Raw genomic sequence first — 17791 nt, 5'->3', positions numbered from 1 at the left:
GCCTGGTGGTGGGCGCCTATAATCCCAGCTACTCGGGAGGCTGAGGCAAGAGAATCACCTGAACGCAGGAGGTGGAGGTTGCAGTGAGCTGTCGTGCCATTGCACTCCAGCCTGGGCGACAAGAGAGAAACTCTATCTCAAAAAAAAAAAAGAAAAATCACTGGGGAGGCCAGGCATGGTGACTCATCGCTGTAAATCCCAGAAATTTGGGAGGCTGAGGCTCCGGAAGATTTTGAGATGCCAGGAATTTGAGACCAGCCCGGCAACATATCGAGACCTCATCTTGCTAAAATAAAATAAGTTGGGTGTCATGGCACATGCCCTGTAATCTTCGCTACTGTAGTCCCAGCTACTTGAGAGGCTGGCATGGGAGGATCACTTGAGCCCAGGAGTTTGTTCTGTGGCCCTCCAGCCTGGGTTGACAGCAAGACCTTGTCTCTAAATAATAATTATTGTAAAGTAAAATCCCTGGAGAACCTAGTAAATAACAACAGCAACAGAAGTGGGGATGGTATTTCCCGAGTCTCTGAAACAAAACGTGTCTTCATCTTTGGGATTGGAATTTGGGCACTGTTTGTGTTTGTGTGTATGTGCATGTGTGCACATGTGTGTATTGTATACATTTTAAAAGTCTCTCCATTGATTTAAATGTGTAGGTGGACTTAAGAGGCCTATGCTATGTATTACCTAGGGCATGGCAGTAGTCATTGATTCAGTGATTTCGCTGTGTTGTAAAGCACACAGTGCATTTGATAAAACTAGCTGATGCATGTTAGGGATTATGTAGGATAACAGGATGAAGAGAGTCATCACCTCGGAAGCCTTCATTGAATCAGTGGACTTGAGCTGGATTTTTGCAATTTGGTAGCAACCTCAGACTGGTTTATTGGGCAACCTGAAAAAACAGTCTGGAGCAGTGATAAGTAATGTTAGCACAACTGTTTCAGTATGAGCGGATTCTGTGTCACAGCTGTCTGTAACCTAATGTTTTACTCAAAGTGGAGAAGTTTGGATTTCTATACAACTGGGATATTCCTTGCCTTTGAATGTTGATAATAAAAGTAATTGTTTCAACTTACTTGTGGGAAGGCAAAGTGCTTGTTTTTGACCTTAAATGGATATGAAATGTTATTTTTGGGCCAGGCGTGGTGGCTCACGCCTGTAATCCCAGCACTTTGGGAGGCCGAGGCGGGCAGATCACGAGGTCAGGAGATCGAGACCATCCTGGCTAACATGGTGAAAACCCGTCTCTACTAAAAATAAAAAAAAATTAAAAAAGAAAATTAACCAGGCGTGGTGGTGGGCGCCTGTAGTCCCAGCTGCTTGGGAGGCTAAGGCAGGAGAATGGAGTGAACCCAGGAGGCGGAGCTTGCAGTGAGCCAAGATCATGCCACTGCACTCCAGCCTGGGTGACAGAGCGAGACTCCATCTCAAAAAAAAAGGAAAAGAAATATTATTTTTGATGAAGAACTTACATTTCAGAATGATCTGGATATGTAAAAATGTAGTTGATCTTCCATTGTCTTTTATAGTTCATCCTCTTTGGATATCGACCTGACAGGACAAATGGAGGAAGAGTAACATTATTTTCTTTGTGCTTATTTATGGAGCATATTTGGTGGTGTTAGTCGTCTAAACAGCTTGAAATGAAAATAGTGTCCATGGTATTTGCTCAACTTCAAATACCTGTGTATTGCAGTGCCTCATTTTGGAATATTAACCCTTAAGTTCAGTTCTTTGACCTATTTGATCTTGTGTGTGTGCACGCATGCATGCGTGCACACACACGAGAGACGGAGTCTCACTTTGTCACCCAGGCTGGAGTGCAGTGGCGCAATCTCGGCTCACTGCAACCCCCACCTCCTGGGTTCAAGCTGTTCTCCTGTCTCAGCCTCCCGAGTAACTGGGATTACAGGCGTGCGCCACCATGCCTGGCTAATTTTTGTATTTTTAGTAGAGACGGGGTTTCACCATGTTGGCCAGGATGGTCTCTAACTCCTGACCTCAGGTGATCCACCCACCTCGGCTTCCTAAAGTACTGGGGTTACAGGTGTGAGCCACCGTGCCCAACCTGACCTGTATTTGATCTTGTGGGGTCATCTCACACTGATCTCTTCTTTGACTGAACATCTTGTAATCATTAAAGATGAAGACTGTGGTTCACAGATTAGGAAAATAATGTGTTTTTGTTGGTCAAGTATATCTTTGTCATGTATTTCATGGCATTCCTCTTTAGTTTTTTTAAATAATGATATTTAATTGTGAACTAGTGACATCACTTTATTTTATTTTATTTTATTTATTTATTTTTTTGACACGAAGTCTCACTCTGTTGCCCAGGCTGGAGTACAGTGGCATGATCTTCGCTCACTGCAAGCTCCGCCTCCCAAGTTCACGCCATTCTCCTGCCTCAGCCTCCCGAGTAGCTGGGACTACAAGCTCCTGCCACCACTCCTGGCTAATTTTTTTGTATTTTTAGTAGAGACAGGGTTTCACTGTGTTAGCCAGAATGGTCTTGATCTCCTGACCTCGTGATCTGCCTGACCTTGTGATCCGCCCTTCTTGGCCTCCCAAAGTGTTGGGATTACAGGCGTGAGCCACCAAGCCTGGCCAATATCACTTTTTAAAAAATTATTTCTTCAAATTCATGGCAAATATTTCCCTTCCTTTTAACTTCTTATGTCAGAATGAGGAAGGATAGCTATATTTATTTAGTCAATTTTTATTGCATAGTAATATTTTCATGTAGTATTTTCTAAGTTATATTTTAGTAATTCATATGTTTTAGATTACAGGTTTTAACATACTTGTGAAAATACTGATGTGTTTTAAAGCCTTGGGTAGAAATTCTGTATTGCTGAGGATTTGTTCTTTTATCCCCCTTTTAAAGTCATCCGTCCTTGGCTCAGGATTTGGAGAGCTTGCACCACCAAAAATGGCAACCATCACCAACTCCCAGATTTTGGACCCATTGAAAGCTCCGAGTTTGGGCCAGTTTACCACCACCCCAAGTACACAGCAGAATAGTACAAGTCACCCTACAACTACTACTTCTTGGGACCTCAAGCCCCCAACATCCCAGTCCTCAGTCCTCAGTCATTTTGGTAGGTATACATTGTTTGTGAGTTTGCCCCCACTGAGGACGTTTCAAACTTTGGCGCAGAGTATTGACTTGTGAACGCTAATGTGGAATTTGTCCAGAGATGTTTCTTTTTAGTAGAACTCTTGCAGTTTCTCAGTTAAATCAGTCTTCCTTTGTTGTACAATACCTGCATTTATTTGTTTTTATTGTTCTTGATAGTTTCATTGTTAGTAGTAGTGGTGGTGGTAGTACATACCTTGAAGAGTATGGTAAAAGCATACAAATATGACCATCTAACACTTTGTGTAAATGCACAGACAGAATTTTCTGAGCTGTATTAGAATAGGATGGTGATAGAATGTGGAAAACTTATTTTAAGACTTTTTTTTTTTTGAGATGGGTCTTCCTGTGCTGCCCAGGCTAATCTCCATCCACCTCCTGGCCTCAGGCAGTCTTTTCATCTCAGCCTCCTGAGTAGCTGGGATTACAGATGTGCACCACTGTATCCAGCCTAGACAATATTTTACTCTATTATTTTATTTTAGTATTATTTTTTTGAGTCAGGATCTTGCTCTGTTGCACAGGCTGGAGTACAGTGGTGCAGTAGCGCGTCACTGCCATCTTGACCTCCCAGGCTCAGTTGATCCTCCCACTTCAGCCTCTCTAGTAGCTGGGACTACAGGCACATGCCACCACTCCTGGCTGGTTTTTTTGTATTTTTTTATGTGACAGGATTTTTCCATGTTCCCCAGGCTGGTCTGGAACTCCTGCACTCAGGCGATCCGCCCACCTCGGCCTCCAAAAGTGCTGAGATTGCAGGTGTGAACCACCACGCCCAGCCTGGACAGTATTTTAACTCACACTCTCATGCTTTCTCATTCTAACATTTCGAAGTATCAGCTATGGTTTCATCAAGCTTTACAATCTGTGGTTTGTATTGTAGAGGCCCCATGTATAGACTGGATGTTTTCTAAACTAAACTCCCACAGAAATTGTGACATTAAGCCACTATTCCCCACCAGCACTCACATGCCACACTGTATTAAGGAATAGCAGGGGATTTCATTAATTATGGAACTGGCCATGTGGTCTGGTTTATGGTTAGGGCATATAGCAAGACAGGGAAGCATATTTCTCTGTTCTGTGAAATGACTTACTGTGTTGGAAGTACCTGAGACCACTCCTGAGTTTGAAGTGATGTCTACCAAGGGAAATCATTAGAGACTCAGTGCCCAAAGTTTTTGTTGGGACAAGAAACGTAGGTACCTTATGCCTATGTTTTTTGTTATAACAAGTAGCAAAATTACAGTTTCCTAGAAGGAAAGCAGATGTTGAGCATAAACCACATCGTTTATACAGACATTCTTAGCACAGTGAGCCACTCTAATAGGTTGGTGTGTTGGCACCCTTTGCCAAGTACATACCAGCAGTTCAAATTCTCAGACACTAGCCAGGGTCCCGTCATCAAGCAGGCCTTTTTGAGAGCAATTGTAGGTCCCTATATTAACTTTTTCTGCACACATAACTAGTGAGTGATAGGACTTTTTTAGATAGAACCGTGGTATTCCCATATTCTTTATAAAGCCTGTGGATTTGGTGCATGCCTATAATACCAAGTTCAAAAATGGGTGCATCTAAACCAGATCTGTCATTTGTTTTTTTAAATTAAATTCTATTCACACTCAGCCAACTGGGCATGGTGGCTCATGTAATCCCAGCACTTGGGGATGCAGAAGAAGGAGGATTGCTTGAGTCCAGGAGTTTGAGACCAGCCTGGGCAATGTGATGAGACGCAAAGGCTAAATATTAGGTTGTTGTACTCTGGCCCCATAGAGAAAAAGATGGCCAACCTGTGTTCCATATGGTAGAACTGGCTTTTCAAATCAGTAGTGAAAAAACAGTTTATTAAAACTGGATATCTAATTGAAATATGAAGTTGGCTCTCTATACCAAAATGCCAATAGGTCACAATAGTTAAACATACGTAGTGAATCTGGAACTGTAATAGAGAAAACACAGAATAATTTTTTTGTTGTTCTGTGTGAGGGAGACCTTTCTAGGTATGGCAGAAAACACCAAATTAGAAGGCAGACAATGAAGAAAATACTCAATTTGTATAATAGACAAAAAGAGTGAATTTCCTTAATATATAAAGAGTAACTAAAAGCAGAACAACAAACAGGTTAAAAAACTGGCTAAAGAGGTAAGAACACAGTCTATAAGTAAAGAACACTTAAGTATATGAAATGATACTAAGCACATTTATATCACTTTAGTTTGTATTTTTTAACGCCATTTTCCACCAATTGAACCAGGAAATTCAAAAGTGTTTGGTATTAGAGTGTGTTAAAAAGGATGTGTCCTATCTGTGGACAGTAATTTTATAATATTTGTCAAAATTCAAAATATACCCTGTGAAGGAGCAACTTTATCCTAGCAGTTGATCCTACAGGTATACTTGTACTTAAAACATCTTACATACAAATATATTCATTAGTGCATTGCTTTTAATAGCAAAAGATTTGACCTAAAAGTCCATTAATACAGTACTGGTTTTATGAAATGATACCTATGTATACTAGATTTCTGTATAGTCATCAAAATGAGTATGAAGTAGCTCTTTGCACATTAATGTGAAACACTCAATGGAAATTAAATGATTTGTGAGACAGTAAGATATATAGTGTTTGTATATATATGTCTGTCTGTCTCTCTGTATATAGTGATATAGTATCTCTGAAAGAGACATTCAGGAAAACCGGGTATAGTGTTTGCCTTTGTGGAGCAAGTATGGGAGGGTAGTGTGGAAGAGAAACTTAATATTCGTCATACATATTCTTGTATCTTTCAGATTTTTTTGTTTGTTTTTTGAGACAGAATCTCGCTTTTTCGCCCAGGCTGGAGTGCAGTGGCGCGATCTCAGCTCACTGCAAGCTCTGCCTGCCAGGTTCACGCCATTCTCCTGCCTCAGCCTCCCGAGTAGCTGGGACTACAGGTGCCCGCCACCACGCCTGGCTAATTTTTTTGTATTTTTAGTAGAGACGGATTTCACCATGTTAGCCAGGATGATCTTGATCTCCTGACCTCATGATCCGCCTGCCTTGGCCTCCCAAAGTGTTGGGATTACAGGCGTGAGCCACCGCTCCTGGCCATCTTTTGGATTTTGTGACATTGTGTATATACATACATCAATTAGTGCAAAAACTTAATAATTTTTTTTTTTTTTTTAATTTTCGAATGAGACAGGGTCTTGTTTTGTCACCCAGACTGGAATTCAGTGGTACAATCATAGCTCACTGCAGCTTTGTACCCCTGGGCTAAAGCAATCCTTCCACCTCAGCCTCCCAAAGTGCTGGCATTATAGGTATGAGCGACTGTGCCTGGCTCAAATTTTTTTTTTTTTTTTTTTTTTTTGAGACTGAGTCTTGCTCTGTCGCCCAGGCTGGAGTGCAGTGGCCAGATCTCGGCTCACTGCAAGCTCCGTCTCCCGGGTTTACGCCATTCTCCTGCCTCAGCCTCCCGAGTAACCGGGACCACAGGCACCCACCACCTCGCCCAGCTAGTTTTTTTGTATTTTTTAGTAGAGACGGGGTTTCACCGTGTTAGCCAGGATGGTCTTGATCTCCTGACCTCGTGATCCGCCCCTCTCGGCCTCCCAAAGTGCTGGGATTATAGGCTTGAGCCACCGTGCCTGGCCTCAAATTTTTAACAGTTATGTAGAAAATCCATAAAATAATAAAAGTATGATTCTCCGTTAGCTAATGGTCAGGTGTGTATAGCACCACAATATTGTTCTCACGAGTTCATCACCCCCTATGTTTAAACATAAACCAGATCTCTCTGGATAGGAAACAAGGTGCGTGCCCATTTGGGAACTTTTCCCGTTTATCATAAATGAGGTGTTACACGTAGTGTGTGTGTAAAACCTAAGAAATTCAGCTGGAAATGATTTGGAGAAATTGGTGGTAATGGAACACTTCATGATAAGTAACAATTGAGGGAGTTTGAAGCCATTGTGCCTCATTAATTGCTGCTTACTTTTTTTAGACTTCAAATCTCAACCTGAGCCATCCCCAGTTCTTAGCCAGTTGAGCCAGCGACAACAGCACCAGAGCCAGGCAGTCACTGTTCCTCCTCCTGGTTTGGAGTCCTTTCCTTCCCAGGCAAAACTTCGAGAATCAACACCTGGAGACAGTCCCTCCACTGTGAACAAGCTTTTGCAGCTTCCCAGCATGACCATTGAAAATATCTCTGTGTCTGCCCACCAGCCACAGCCCAAACACATCAAACTTGCTAAGCGGCGGATACCCCCAGCTTCTAAGGTGAGCATTTCATCATGAAGGTGAAATTATTTTTACATTCAGGCCTAAAGGTGGAATTGTTTTTACATTCAGCTCAAGTAGTGGGATACTAAGTTTTGGAAACTGGGATACAGTGTTTTTCAAGCACATAGCTTATTGATTGCATAATAAGGATATGGCCATTTCTGAGTGACCAGACTAGCATTAGAGGGAGTGGGTTTGTGCTGAGAGCCACAGATCCTTATTTCAAGTATAGATTTGAAGATATGGCTCAGAGAACTGTTGTTCTTGAGGGTTTTGCCATATCCCATAGTTGGAGGATGCATGGTGCCTTGACCAGGTGATACTTTCATCATTGGTGAGTCCCCAAAAATAGAGTAGTCAGCTCAGTGTTCACTCCCCACCACCATCACAACTCCCCCCCCATTGCTCTTAGATGCAGGTGGTGATATTAATGCCAACCATTCCTGTTTAACTTTTAATTTCTCCTTTTTTTTAAAATGAGACAGGATCTCACTGTGTTGTCCAGGCTGGTCTTGAACTCCTGGGTGCAAATGATCCTCCTACCTTGGCCTCCCAAAGTCCTGGGATTACAGGCGTGAGCCACCATGCCCAGCCACCTTTTAATTTTTCTTAGCTTATTTCTTTTCTTTCTCTTTTTAGAAAAGTCTTATTCCTTTTTTCTCCTTGTTTCTAACTCCTCCTTCCTGCCAGTATTGCCTGGGAACCTAAATGCTTGTTTGGCTCTGTTACAGGCCTTTGTGACCTGGAATCTGTGACCTCTGCTCCTGACATGACAGCTTTGCTTTTTCAGATCCCAGCTTCTGCAGTGGAAATGCCTGGTTCAGCAGATGTCACGGGATTAAATGTGCAGTTTGGGGCTCTGGAATTTGGGTCAGAACCTTCTCTCTCTGAATTTGGATCAGCTCCAAGCAGTGAAAATAGTAATCAGATTCCCATCAACTTGTATTCGAAGTCTTTAAGGTACTGAATTTAGTCCTTCGTTATGAAGCAAAATAGACCCTAAGAGATCACCTGGTGGAAAGAATACATCCTGTGGTAATAGATTGTGCAGCTGTCCTCAGTGTTTATCCAGACCTTCCATCATCTCCATGAGAAACCCCATACCTGTAGCAGACAGTCTCAATTTCTTCATTGCCCTGCCCCTTAGCAACCAATAATCTGTCTCTGGATTTGCCTACCTGGACATTTCATATAACTGGAATCTTGGAATATGTGGCCTTTTATGTCTGGTCTTTCACTTAGTATAAGTTTTCACGGTACACCCATGTTTAATGTATCATTTTTATTGCCAAATATTTCATTGTGTTGATACACCACATTTTATTCATTCATTAGTTGGTAGACATTTGGGTTGTTTGCTCTTTTTGACTATAGTGAATCGTGCTACTGTGGACATTTGGTTTCAAGTTTTGCATGCTTTCTGTTCTTCGGGATGTATATCCCAGGAGTAGAATTGCTGGGTCATATGGTAACTTAACCATTTGGGAAACTCCCATACTGTTTCCACTGTGGCTATAGCATTTTACATTCCTACCAGTAGTCTGTGAGGGATCTAATTTCTTCACATCTTTGCAGCAGTAATTTTCTTCAGTGGAATATTTTATAAATACAAAATCTCAGATTTTAGTTTTTTTGTGGGTTGTTTTTTTTTTTTTTTGAGATAGAGTCTTGCTCTGTTGTCCAGGCTGGAGTGAAGTGGCATGCTTGACTCGCTGCAACCTCTGCCTCCCAGGCTCAAGTGATCCTCCTGCCTCAGACTCCTATGTATCTTGGATTACAGGTGTGCACCACCACGCCCAGCTAATTTTTTAATACGTTTTATAGACACGGGGTTTCGACGTGTTGCCCAGACCAGCCTCAAACTCTGGAGCTCAATGAATCTGCCTGCCTCAGCCTTCCAAAGTGCTGGGATTACAGACATGAGCCACCGTGCCTGGCTGACTTTGTTGTTGTTGTTGTTTTAGTTTTTCCACATTCCAGAGGCAAAACCTGATACTTGTTTAAGTTCCCTTTTTAAAGATGGTCTCAAACACCTGGATTCCTTAAAGAATCTTCTTAAGTATTCTTTTTTTTTTTTTTTGAGACGGAGTCACAGTCTGTCGCCAGGCTGGAGTGCAGTGGCGTGATCTTGGTTCACTGCAACCTCTGCCTCCCAGGTTCAAGTGATTCTTCTGCCTCAGCCTCCAGAGTGGCTGGGATTACAGGCGCCCGCCACCATGCTCTGCTAATTTTTGTATTTTTAGGAGAGATGGGGTTTCAGAATGTTGGCAAGAATGGTCTCAATCTCCTGACCTCAGGATCTGCCCACCTTGGCCTCCCAAAGTGCTGGGATTCCAGGCGTGAGCCACTGTGCCCAGCCTAAGTATTCTTAAAGATGTCCCCCTATCTCTCAGTAAATTAGGTGAGTCTCATTTGGGACAATAAATTGATGAAGTAGTTGCATCTCTTGAAGCTGTTTATTTTTATTTTTTTCATGAAGCTATTTAAAGTAACAAAATTATGTTGAATATCTTTGACTCTTTTCAGTGAGCCTTTGAATACATCTTTACCAATGACCAGTGCAGTACAGAACTCCACATATACAACTTCTGTCATTACCTCCTGCAGTCTGACCAGCTCATCACTGAGTTCTGCTAGTCCAGTAGCAACTTCTTCCTCTTATGACCAGAGTTCTGTGCATAACAGGATCCCATACCAAAGCCCTGTGAGTTCATCAGAGTCAGCTCCAGGAACCATCATGGTAAGTGGTATTTTAGTTTTTTTCTCATAAGATGTCTGTCTTATTTGGAAATTAATGTTTGGTTAAATTAATGCTTCTTGGATATGATTTTATTTTACAAATTGACCTTTTGGGTAGAATCCTTATAGTTCATTGAGTTTGTTTACAGTGGGCATCTCTAGCACCCATGCTCTTGAGTGTGTGGATAGATCCACAAGTTCATACACTTTGTGGAGAAAACCAAGCATCCACGTAGTATGAGCACTTCGGCTGTAGTACTGGGTACTTCTACATTGTCTGAAATATCTCTGAATATTTCTTGTACTGCTTTCTCTCTGATTGCCCCATTTGCTTTGAATGTATTTGCTTCTTCATCACTGTTAGGTATTTTTGTGTTAAAACTGTGTATTCCCTACCTAGCTTGTTAATAATACTGGACTGTAGATAAAGGAACCAGATCTATTTTTGATAGTTTTAAAGTGTTACCCTTCTAGATTCTTGCTAGCTGCATATCTGGTGGTCATTGCCAATTGTATTGCTTTCTGTTAAGTTGAGATGTACCAATATCTCCTGAGAATCTTAGAAGGAAACTTAAAAAAAAACAAGTAAGTATACACATTTCTGCTAGGCCAAATCAGCTGTTTTTACTATTTTCATGTCACACTAGTAATACCTGAACATCATTCTCTTCCAGAAAATTAAAATAATATGGATAACACTACAGGAGTACCTTGCAGATACTGCAGGTTGTTTCAGACCACTGCAATAAAGAAAGTTGTGCTAATTTTTGGTTTCCTAGTGCATATAAAAGTTACAATGTGGATATCTTAATTAAAGATACTTTATTGATAAGAAATGCTAAAAATTAATATGTGAGCATGCAATGTGAGCAATTCTGTGGGTTGTTTGTTTTTTGGGGGAGTACAGGGTCTTGCTTTGTCACCCAGGTTAGAGTCCAGTGGCGCAATCACAGCACACCGCAGCCTTGACCTCCCGGGCTCAGTCAATCTTCCCACCCTAGTCTCCCAAAGAGCCTAAACTACAGACATGCATTGCCATGTCTGCCTGCCTTTTGTATATTGTTTAGAGACAGGATATTGCCAGGTTTTGAACTCCCAGGTTCACGCAATCCTCCTATCTTGGCCTTCTTCCAAAGTGCTGGGATTATAGGGTGAGCCACCACACTGGGCTCTTTGTTCCTTTTATCACTTGACATTATTTTGTAAATATGACATGATAGCTTAGGATTTCAGCTCAACAACTCTATATATCCCAGGTTTCTGAGTAAATTTTTTAAGCCAACAATTTTTATTAACAGTACTGGGACTTGATAATCCTATGAGTAAATCCAAACCCTTGCCCCACAAGAACCCCTCCTACCATATATGCACCCTCACACACACATTTGCAGCATCTTACTTGGTGTAGGCAGCTGAGAAAAAGTATAGATATACTTCCAGTTTAGGAAGAAGCCTTTCTAGAGCCAAAGAAACAACTACACTGTGGTTGTTCCTATATTAAATCTGCCTGCATGCATCCGATGTCTTAACTGCATTTGAATGAAGGAATCTTGTTGTCATCGCCTTCTTCCTCCTCCTCCTTTTCTTCTTCTTTTTCTTCTTTCTTCTTCTTTCCCCTCTCTTTCTCCCTTTCCTCCCTCTCCCTCCTTTCCCTCCCCACTCCTTCCCTTGCTCCTCCCCCTCCTCCCTCCTACCTTCTTTCTTCTCCTCCCCTCCCTCCCTGCCTTCCTTCCTTCCTTTCCTCTTTCATCCTTCTCCTCCTCCTCCTCCCTCCCTCTCCTTCTCTTCTTCATTTTGATACAGAGTCTGGCTCTGTCACCCACTGAAGTGCAGTGGTGCGATCACAACTCCCTGCAACCTCAGCCTCCCGAGTAGTGGGGACTGCAGACACATACCACCATAGCCGGCTAATTGTTTTGTAGAGACGGGGTTTCACCATGTTACCCAGGCTAATCTCAAGGAATCTTGTCTTAAAAGCACCCAAATGGCTGAGAGCATTAAAAACACATAGGAATCTGGGTGCAGTGGTTCACTCCTGTAATCTCAGCACTTTTGGAGGCCGAGGTGGGCAGATCACCCGAGGTCAGGAGTTCGAGACCAGCCTGGGCAACATGGTGAAACACAGTCTCTACTAAAATACAAAAATTAGCCAGATGTGGTAGTGCGTGCCTGTAGTCCCACTACTACTCGGGAGGCTGAAGTGGGAGAATCGCTTGAACCCAGGAGGCGGAGGAGGTTGCAGTGAGTGGAGATCATGCCGTTGCACTCCAGCCTGGGCGACAGAGCAAGACTCCATCTCAAAAAAAAAAAAAGCATAGGAAATCAGATAATGTTTTTAAGCTATGTTTTCTGAGGTTATGCCACTCTAATAAGACATAAAATCACAAACAGGCATAGAATCTTGGAACATATTAGCTGACCAAAATGGAACTTTCCATGTTTTGTCTTTTTCATCATTCCCTTCAACTAAACATTCAGAAAAGTATTTGTGTGCCTTGGCCGTCTTGATGGATCATCCTCCTTTCCTTCTTCTCTTCCCCTTCCACAGCCCAGAATATCCACAGATTAAAATTACCTTCTCAGAGATGTTTTGACAGAAATAAGTTAGAGTCTATATCCTGACAGATGGGCACTAAAACAAGAAAAACCATCTGAACTATGGAAATTTCAATGACAAGCTTGTTTGTTTGCTTTTTTTTTTTTTTTTTGAGATGGAGTATTGCTTTGTTGCCCAGGCTGGAGTGCAATGGAGTGATTTTGGCTCACTACAACCTCTGCCTCCCGAGTTCAAGTGATTCTCCTGCCTCAGCCTCCCGAGTAGCTGGGATTACAGGCACCCATCACCATGCTGGCTAATTTTTGTATTTTTAGTAGAGACAGGGTTTCACCATGTTGCCCAGGCTGGTCTCGAACTTCTGACCTCAGGTGATCTGCCCACCTTGGCCTCCCAAAGTGCTGGGATTTCAGGCATGAGCCACCGTGCCTGGCCAATGACAAGCTGTTTTTGTTTCAGCGTAAGTTTTTGAGAAGCTCATCGTGTAACATTTCTTACATAATCTAAACAACCATATTGGGCTGGGCACGGTGGCTTATATGCCTGGAATCCCAGCACTTTGGGAGGTGGAGGCAGGTGGATTGCTTGAGGTCAGGAGTTCGAGACCAGCCTAAGCAACATGACAAAAAACTCTGTCTCTACAAAAAATACAAAAAGTGGCTGGGCGTAGTGGTGCGTGCCTGTGGTCCCAGCAGTTTGGGAGACTGAGGCAGGTGGATCACTTGAGCCCAGTATTTCACAACCAGACTGGGCAACATGATGAGACCCTGCCACTACAAATAATAATAATAAGTAGTCAGGTGTGATGGTACACACCTGTAGTCCCACTACTTGGGAGGCTGAGGTGGGAGGAAGGCTTGAACCAGGAAGCAGAGGTTGCAGTGAGCCGAGATCACGCCACTGCACACCAGGATGGGTGACAGAGCCAGACATTGTCTCAAAACAAAAACAAAAAACAAAATAAACCCCCCAAAACAACTACATACCTGACAATGTAGTGTGTGTGTGTGTGTGTATACACACAAATATATATATATATATGTATATATATATTTTTTTGAGACACAGTCTCACTCTGTCGCCCAGGCTGGAGTGCAGTGGCCAGATCTCAGCTCACTGCAAGCTCCGCCTCCCAGGTTTACGCCATTCTCCTGCCTCAGCCTCCCGAGTAGCTGGGACTACAGGCACCCGCCACCTCTCCTGGCTAGTTTTTTTTTTTTTTTTTTGTATTTTTTAGTAGAGACGGGGTTTCACCGTGTTAGCCAGGATGGTCTTGATCTCCTGACCTCGTGATCCACCCATCTCGGCCTCTCAAAGTGCTGGGATTACAGGCGTGAGCTACTGCGCCCGGCCTTTTTTTTTTTTTTTTTGAGAGGGAGGTTTGCTGTTGTTGCCCAGACTGGAGTGCAATGGTCCCAGCTCACTGCAACCTCCATCTCCTGGGTTCACGTGATTCTCCTGCCTCAGCCTCCTGAGTAGCTGGGATTATAGCCACCCACCACCACACCTGGCTAATTTGTGTGCGTGTGTGTGTGTGTATTTTTTTAGTAGAGACGGGGTGTCACCATGTTTGCCAGGCCGGTCTTGAACTCCTGACCTCAGGTGATCCACCCACCACAGCTGCCCAGTGTGCCGGGATTACAGGCATAAGCCACTGTGCCCCAGTTAATTTTTTTTTTTTTTTGAGAGACAGTGTCTTGCTCTGTTGCCCAGTGCAATGGTGCGATCTTGGTTCACTGCTACCTCTTCCTCCCAGGTTCAAATGATCCTCTTTCCTCAGCCTCCCGAGTAGCTAGGACTACAGGTATGTGTCACCCCACCTAGCTAAGTTTTGTATTTTTAGTATAGGTGGGGTTTCATGATGTTGGCTAGGCTGGTCTCGATCTCCTGACCTCAAGTGATACGCCCACCTTGGCCTCCCAAAGTGCTGGAACTACAGGTGTGAGCCACTGCATCCGCCCTCAACTTGATACTATATATTCTCAACTGCATGCCAGATAATTTTACTTATTTACACCCCAGACACAGTTAAATTGAACCTTTGTTAGACTTTTCCCTCTGTATATTGCTGCTTGTTGATTCTCCACAGTAGTTTTAGACATTAGTTCTTGATGTGCTACCATGCAATGTAATTTTCACTTTTTTAATTTTTTTTAAATCAGCACCAGCCTCACTTTATTTTTTAGTAAGAGTTTGTGTTGGATTGTTCTCCTTCCTACTTTAAATATTTAATAGCATTCACCAGTATAGCTGTCTAGGCCAAAAGTTTTCTTTGCAAGGAGTTTTGTAATTGTAAATTCAATTCCTTCAATTGGTTGAGGGCTATTCAGACTTTTTTTTTTTTTGCTTTGAGCTGGAGTTTAGCTACAGTGCCCAGGGTGGTGGTGAACTCCTGGGCTCAAGCAATTCTCCTGTCTCAGCATTCTGAGTAGCTGGGATTACAGGTGTGAACTACTGTGCTTCAGTTTCTTTTGTTATTTGTGTATGTCAAGGAATTTGTCCATTTCATCTAAGTTGTTAATTTACTGGTATAAAACTTCAATGTGTTTCTTTCCTGTCCTTTTAATGTCTCTGAGATCTGTAGCAGTATTGTTTCCTTTATTTATTTGTTTGTTTTGTTTTGTTTTTTGAGATGGAGTGTCACTCTGTCGCCCATGCTGGAGTGCAGTGGTGCAATCTCAGCTCACTGCAACTACTCAGCCTCCCGAGTAGCTGGATTACAGGCACGTGCCACTATACTTGACTAATTTTTTGTAATTTTAGTACAGATGGGATTTCACCATGTTGGTCGGGCTGGTCTCAAACTCCTGACCTCAAGTAATCCACTCGCCTTGGCCTCTCAAAGTGCTGAAATTACAGGCGTGAGCTACTGCGCCTGGCCTGTTTATTTTTAAAAGGAGACCATGGGTATTGCTGTGTTGCTCAGGCTGGCCTTGGACTCCTGGCCTCGGACTCCTGGCCTCAAGCTATACTTCTTCCTCAGCCTCTGGAGTAGCTTGACTACAGGTGTGTGCGGCTGGTACTTTAGGCATGTACCACTGCATCTGGCTTCCTTTTCTAATTCTTCATATTGGTCAATCAGCTGATGATTATCAGCCAATGGAAAGGGGTATAGAGTATCATAGGTGAGCTCGTTTGGATTCCTCAGGGAATATTCTTCGTCTCTTTCCTGTAGGGCATATCACTGTCTTGTCAGTGTCCTTAGCACCTAATAGGAAGAGAAGGCTGGTATCATTATTCATTTTGTCTACACTGACTTGATCTATCTTCATTTTCTATAGTACCCTGGCCGTTTGTTACCCCGTTGATGATGTGTAGATCTCACAGGAGGAGGAAGTCATACTGCTCTGCAGAGGTGTCAGGGAATCTGCATCTGTGCATATTTTAAACCAATCCTCTTACATTTTGCTTCATCTTCACTCCTGCTTGCAAAGTTCCTGGTGTCGATCCAATACTGAGGTGTATGGTGTGGTTTTTTGAAGACACAGATTGAATTGTTCTCTGGTTTTCTCTTATTGGCTTAGGATTTGGCTTTTCCAGATCAGCTGAGGCAGTTACCATCTTCTGTGAGCTTCTACATACAGACAATTTTGTTGCTACCCTTTTTTCACCTGCTATTTGTCTTTCTGGGTTTACTCATTTTTAAAAAGCTATGTATTCTTGATCTTTTCTTTTCTTTTTTTTTTTTTTTTGAGACAGAGTATTGCTCCTTGCCCAGGCTGGAGTGCAATGGCGCAGTCTCAGCTCACTGTAACCTCTGCCTCCTAGGTTCGAGCAATTCTCCTGGCTCAGACTCCTGAGTAGTTGGGATTACAGGCATGCGTCACCACGCCTGGCTAATTTGGTATTTTTAGTAGAGACGGGGTTTCTCCATGTTGGTCAAGTGGGTGTCAAACTCCTGACTTAAGGCTATCTTCCCACTTCGGCCTCCCAAAGTGCTGGGATTACAGGCGTGAGCCACCATGCCCGGCCTCATCTGCCATTTTTAACACAATGTTTATTTCTGTACTTTCCATTGTGGCAACCACTGGCTGCATATGGCTATATAAACGTAATTAAAGTAGGCAAAAATTCAGTTCCTCTAACACTGGCCACATTTTAAGTGCTTATTAGCCAGATTTGGTTAGTGGCTATGGTGTAGGACTATGCAGACATAGAATATTTCTGTTAATTCAGAAAATACTTTTAAAAAAGTACTGATCTGTACTGTTAATAAAGCATAAATAAGGCCGGGCATGGTAGCTCATGCCTGTAATCCCAGCACTTTGGGAGGCCAAGACAGGCAGATCACCTGAGGTCAGGATTTCGAGACCAGCCTGGCCAACATGGTGAAAACCCATCTCTACTAAATGTACACAAAAATGAGCCAGGCATGGTGGCAGGTGCCTGTAATCCCAGCTACTTGGAAGTCTGAGGCAGGATAATTGCTTGAACCCGAGAGGCGGAGGTTGCAGTGAGCCAAGATTGTGCCACGGCACTGCAGTCTGGGCGACAGAGCAAGACTCGGTCTCAAAAAAAACAAAACAAAAAACAGAAATCAGACCATATGGTGTCCACATATCAATCTCTGTCATCTCCAGGACATCTCAATTCCTGTTTTAATGTCACCTCTCACTCTCCTTGCCCACATCACTGCTCATTTCATTCCTTGCTGAGCTGATTGATTCTGTTTTCTCCTGCAGATTTTGATTTCTTGACCCTTTGATACTTCTTTGCTTTTGCTTTCTTTTTTCTTTTTAAAGACAGGGCATTGCTTTGTCACCGAGGCTGGAGTGCAGTGGCACTATCAGAGCTCACTGCAGCCTCGATCTGTTAGGCTCAGATGATCCTCCTGCCTCAGCCTCCTGAGTAGCTGAAAGTACAGGTGCATGCCACTATGCCCAACTAATTTTTTAATTTTTTGTAGAGGCGGGGTCTCATCATTTTGCACAGGCTGGTCTTCAACTCCTGGGCTTAAGCGATAAACCCACTTGGGCCTCTCAGAGTGTTGGGATTACAGGCGTGAACCACCACGCCTGGCCTCTTGTCATTCTTTTACCTAGAATTTCCCCCATCCCAAATAATGTGGCCCTCTGTTGTATCAGTTTGTCT

At 43.0% G+C, this 17791-nt stretch overlaps 1 protein-coding gene across 3 annotated transcripts in view; it reads left to right on the top strand.

The window, feature by feature from the left end:
- Positions 1–17791, top strand: part of LOC105485672 (ubiquitin associated protein 2) — a 138388-nt gene that overhangs the window by 101127 nt on the left and 19470 nt on the right. For all 3 annotated transcript variants that reach the window (XM_011748011.3, XM_071077921.1, XM_071077920.1), the window contains 4 exons: positions 2891–3104; positions 7130–7404; positions 8198–8367; positions 9934–10147. In XM_011748011.3, coding sequence (XP_011746313.1) covers positions 2891–3104; positions 7130–7404; positions 8198–8367; positions 9934–10147 — 873 coding nt within the window. The remainder of the gene's footprint in view (positions 1–2890; positions 3105–7129; positions 7405–8197; positions 8368–9933; positions 10148–17791) is intronic.

Source organism: Macaca nemestrina, chromosome 14 (genome assembly GCF_043159975.1).
Source record: "Macaca nemestrina isolate mMacNem1 chromosome 14, mMacNem.hap1, whole genome shotgun sequence".
In the NCBI taxonomy this organism is placed as follows: domain Eukaryota; kingdom Metazoa; phylum Chordata; class Mammalia; order Primates; family Cercopithecidae; genus Macaca; species Macaca nemestrina.
Note: the sequence above shows the minus strand (reverse complement) of the source record. Positions and strands in the feature narration are given on the sequence as shown.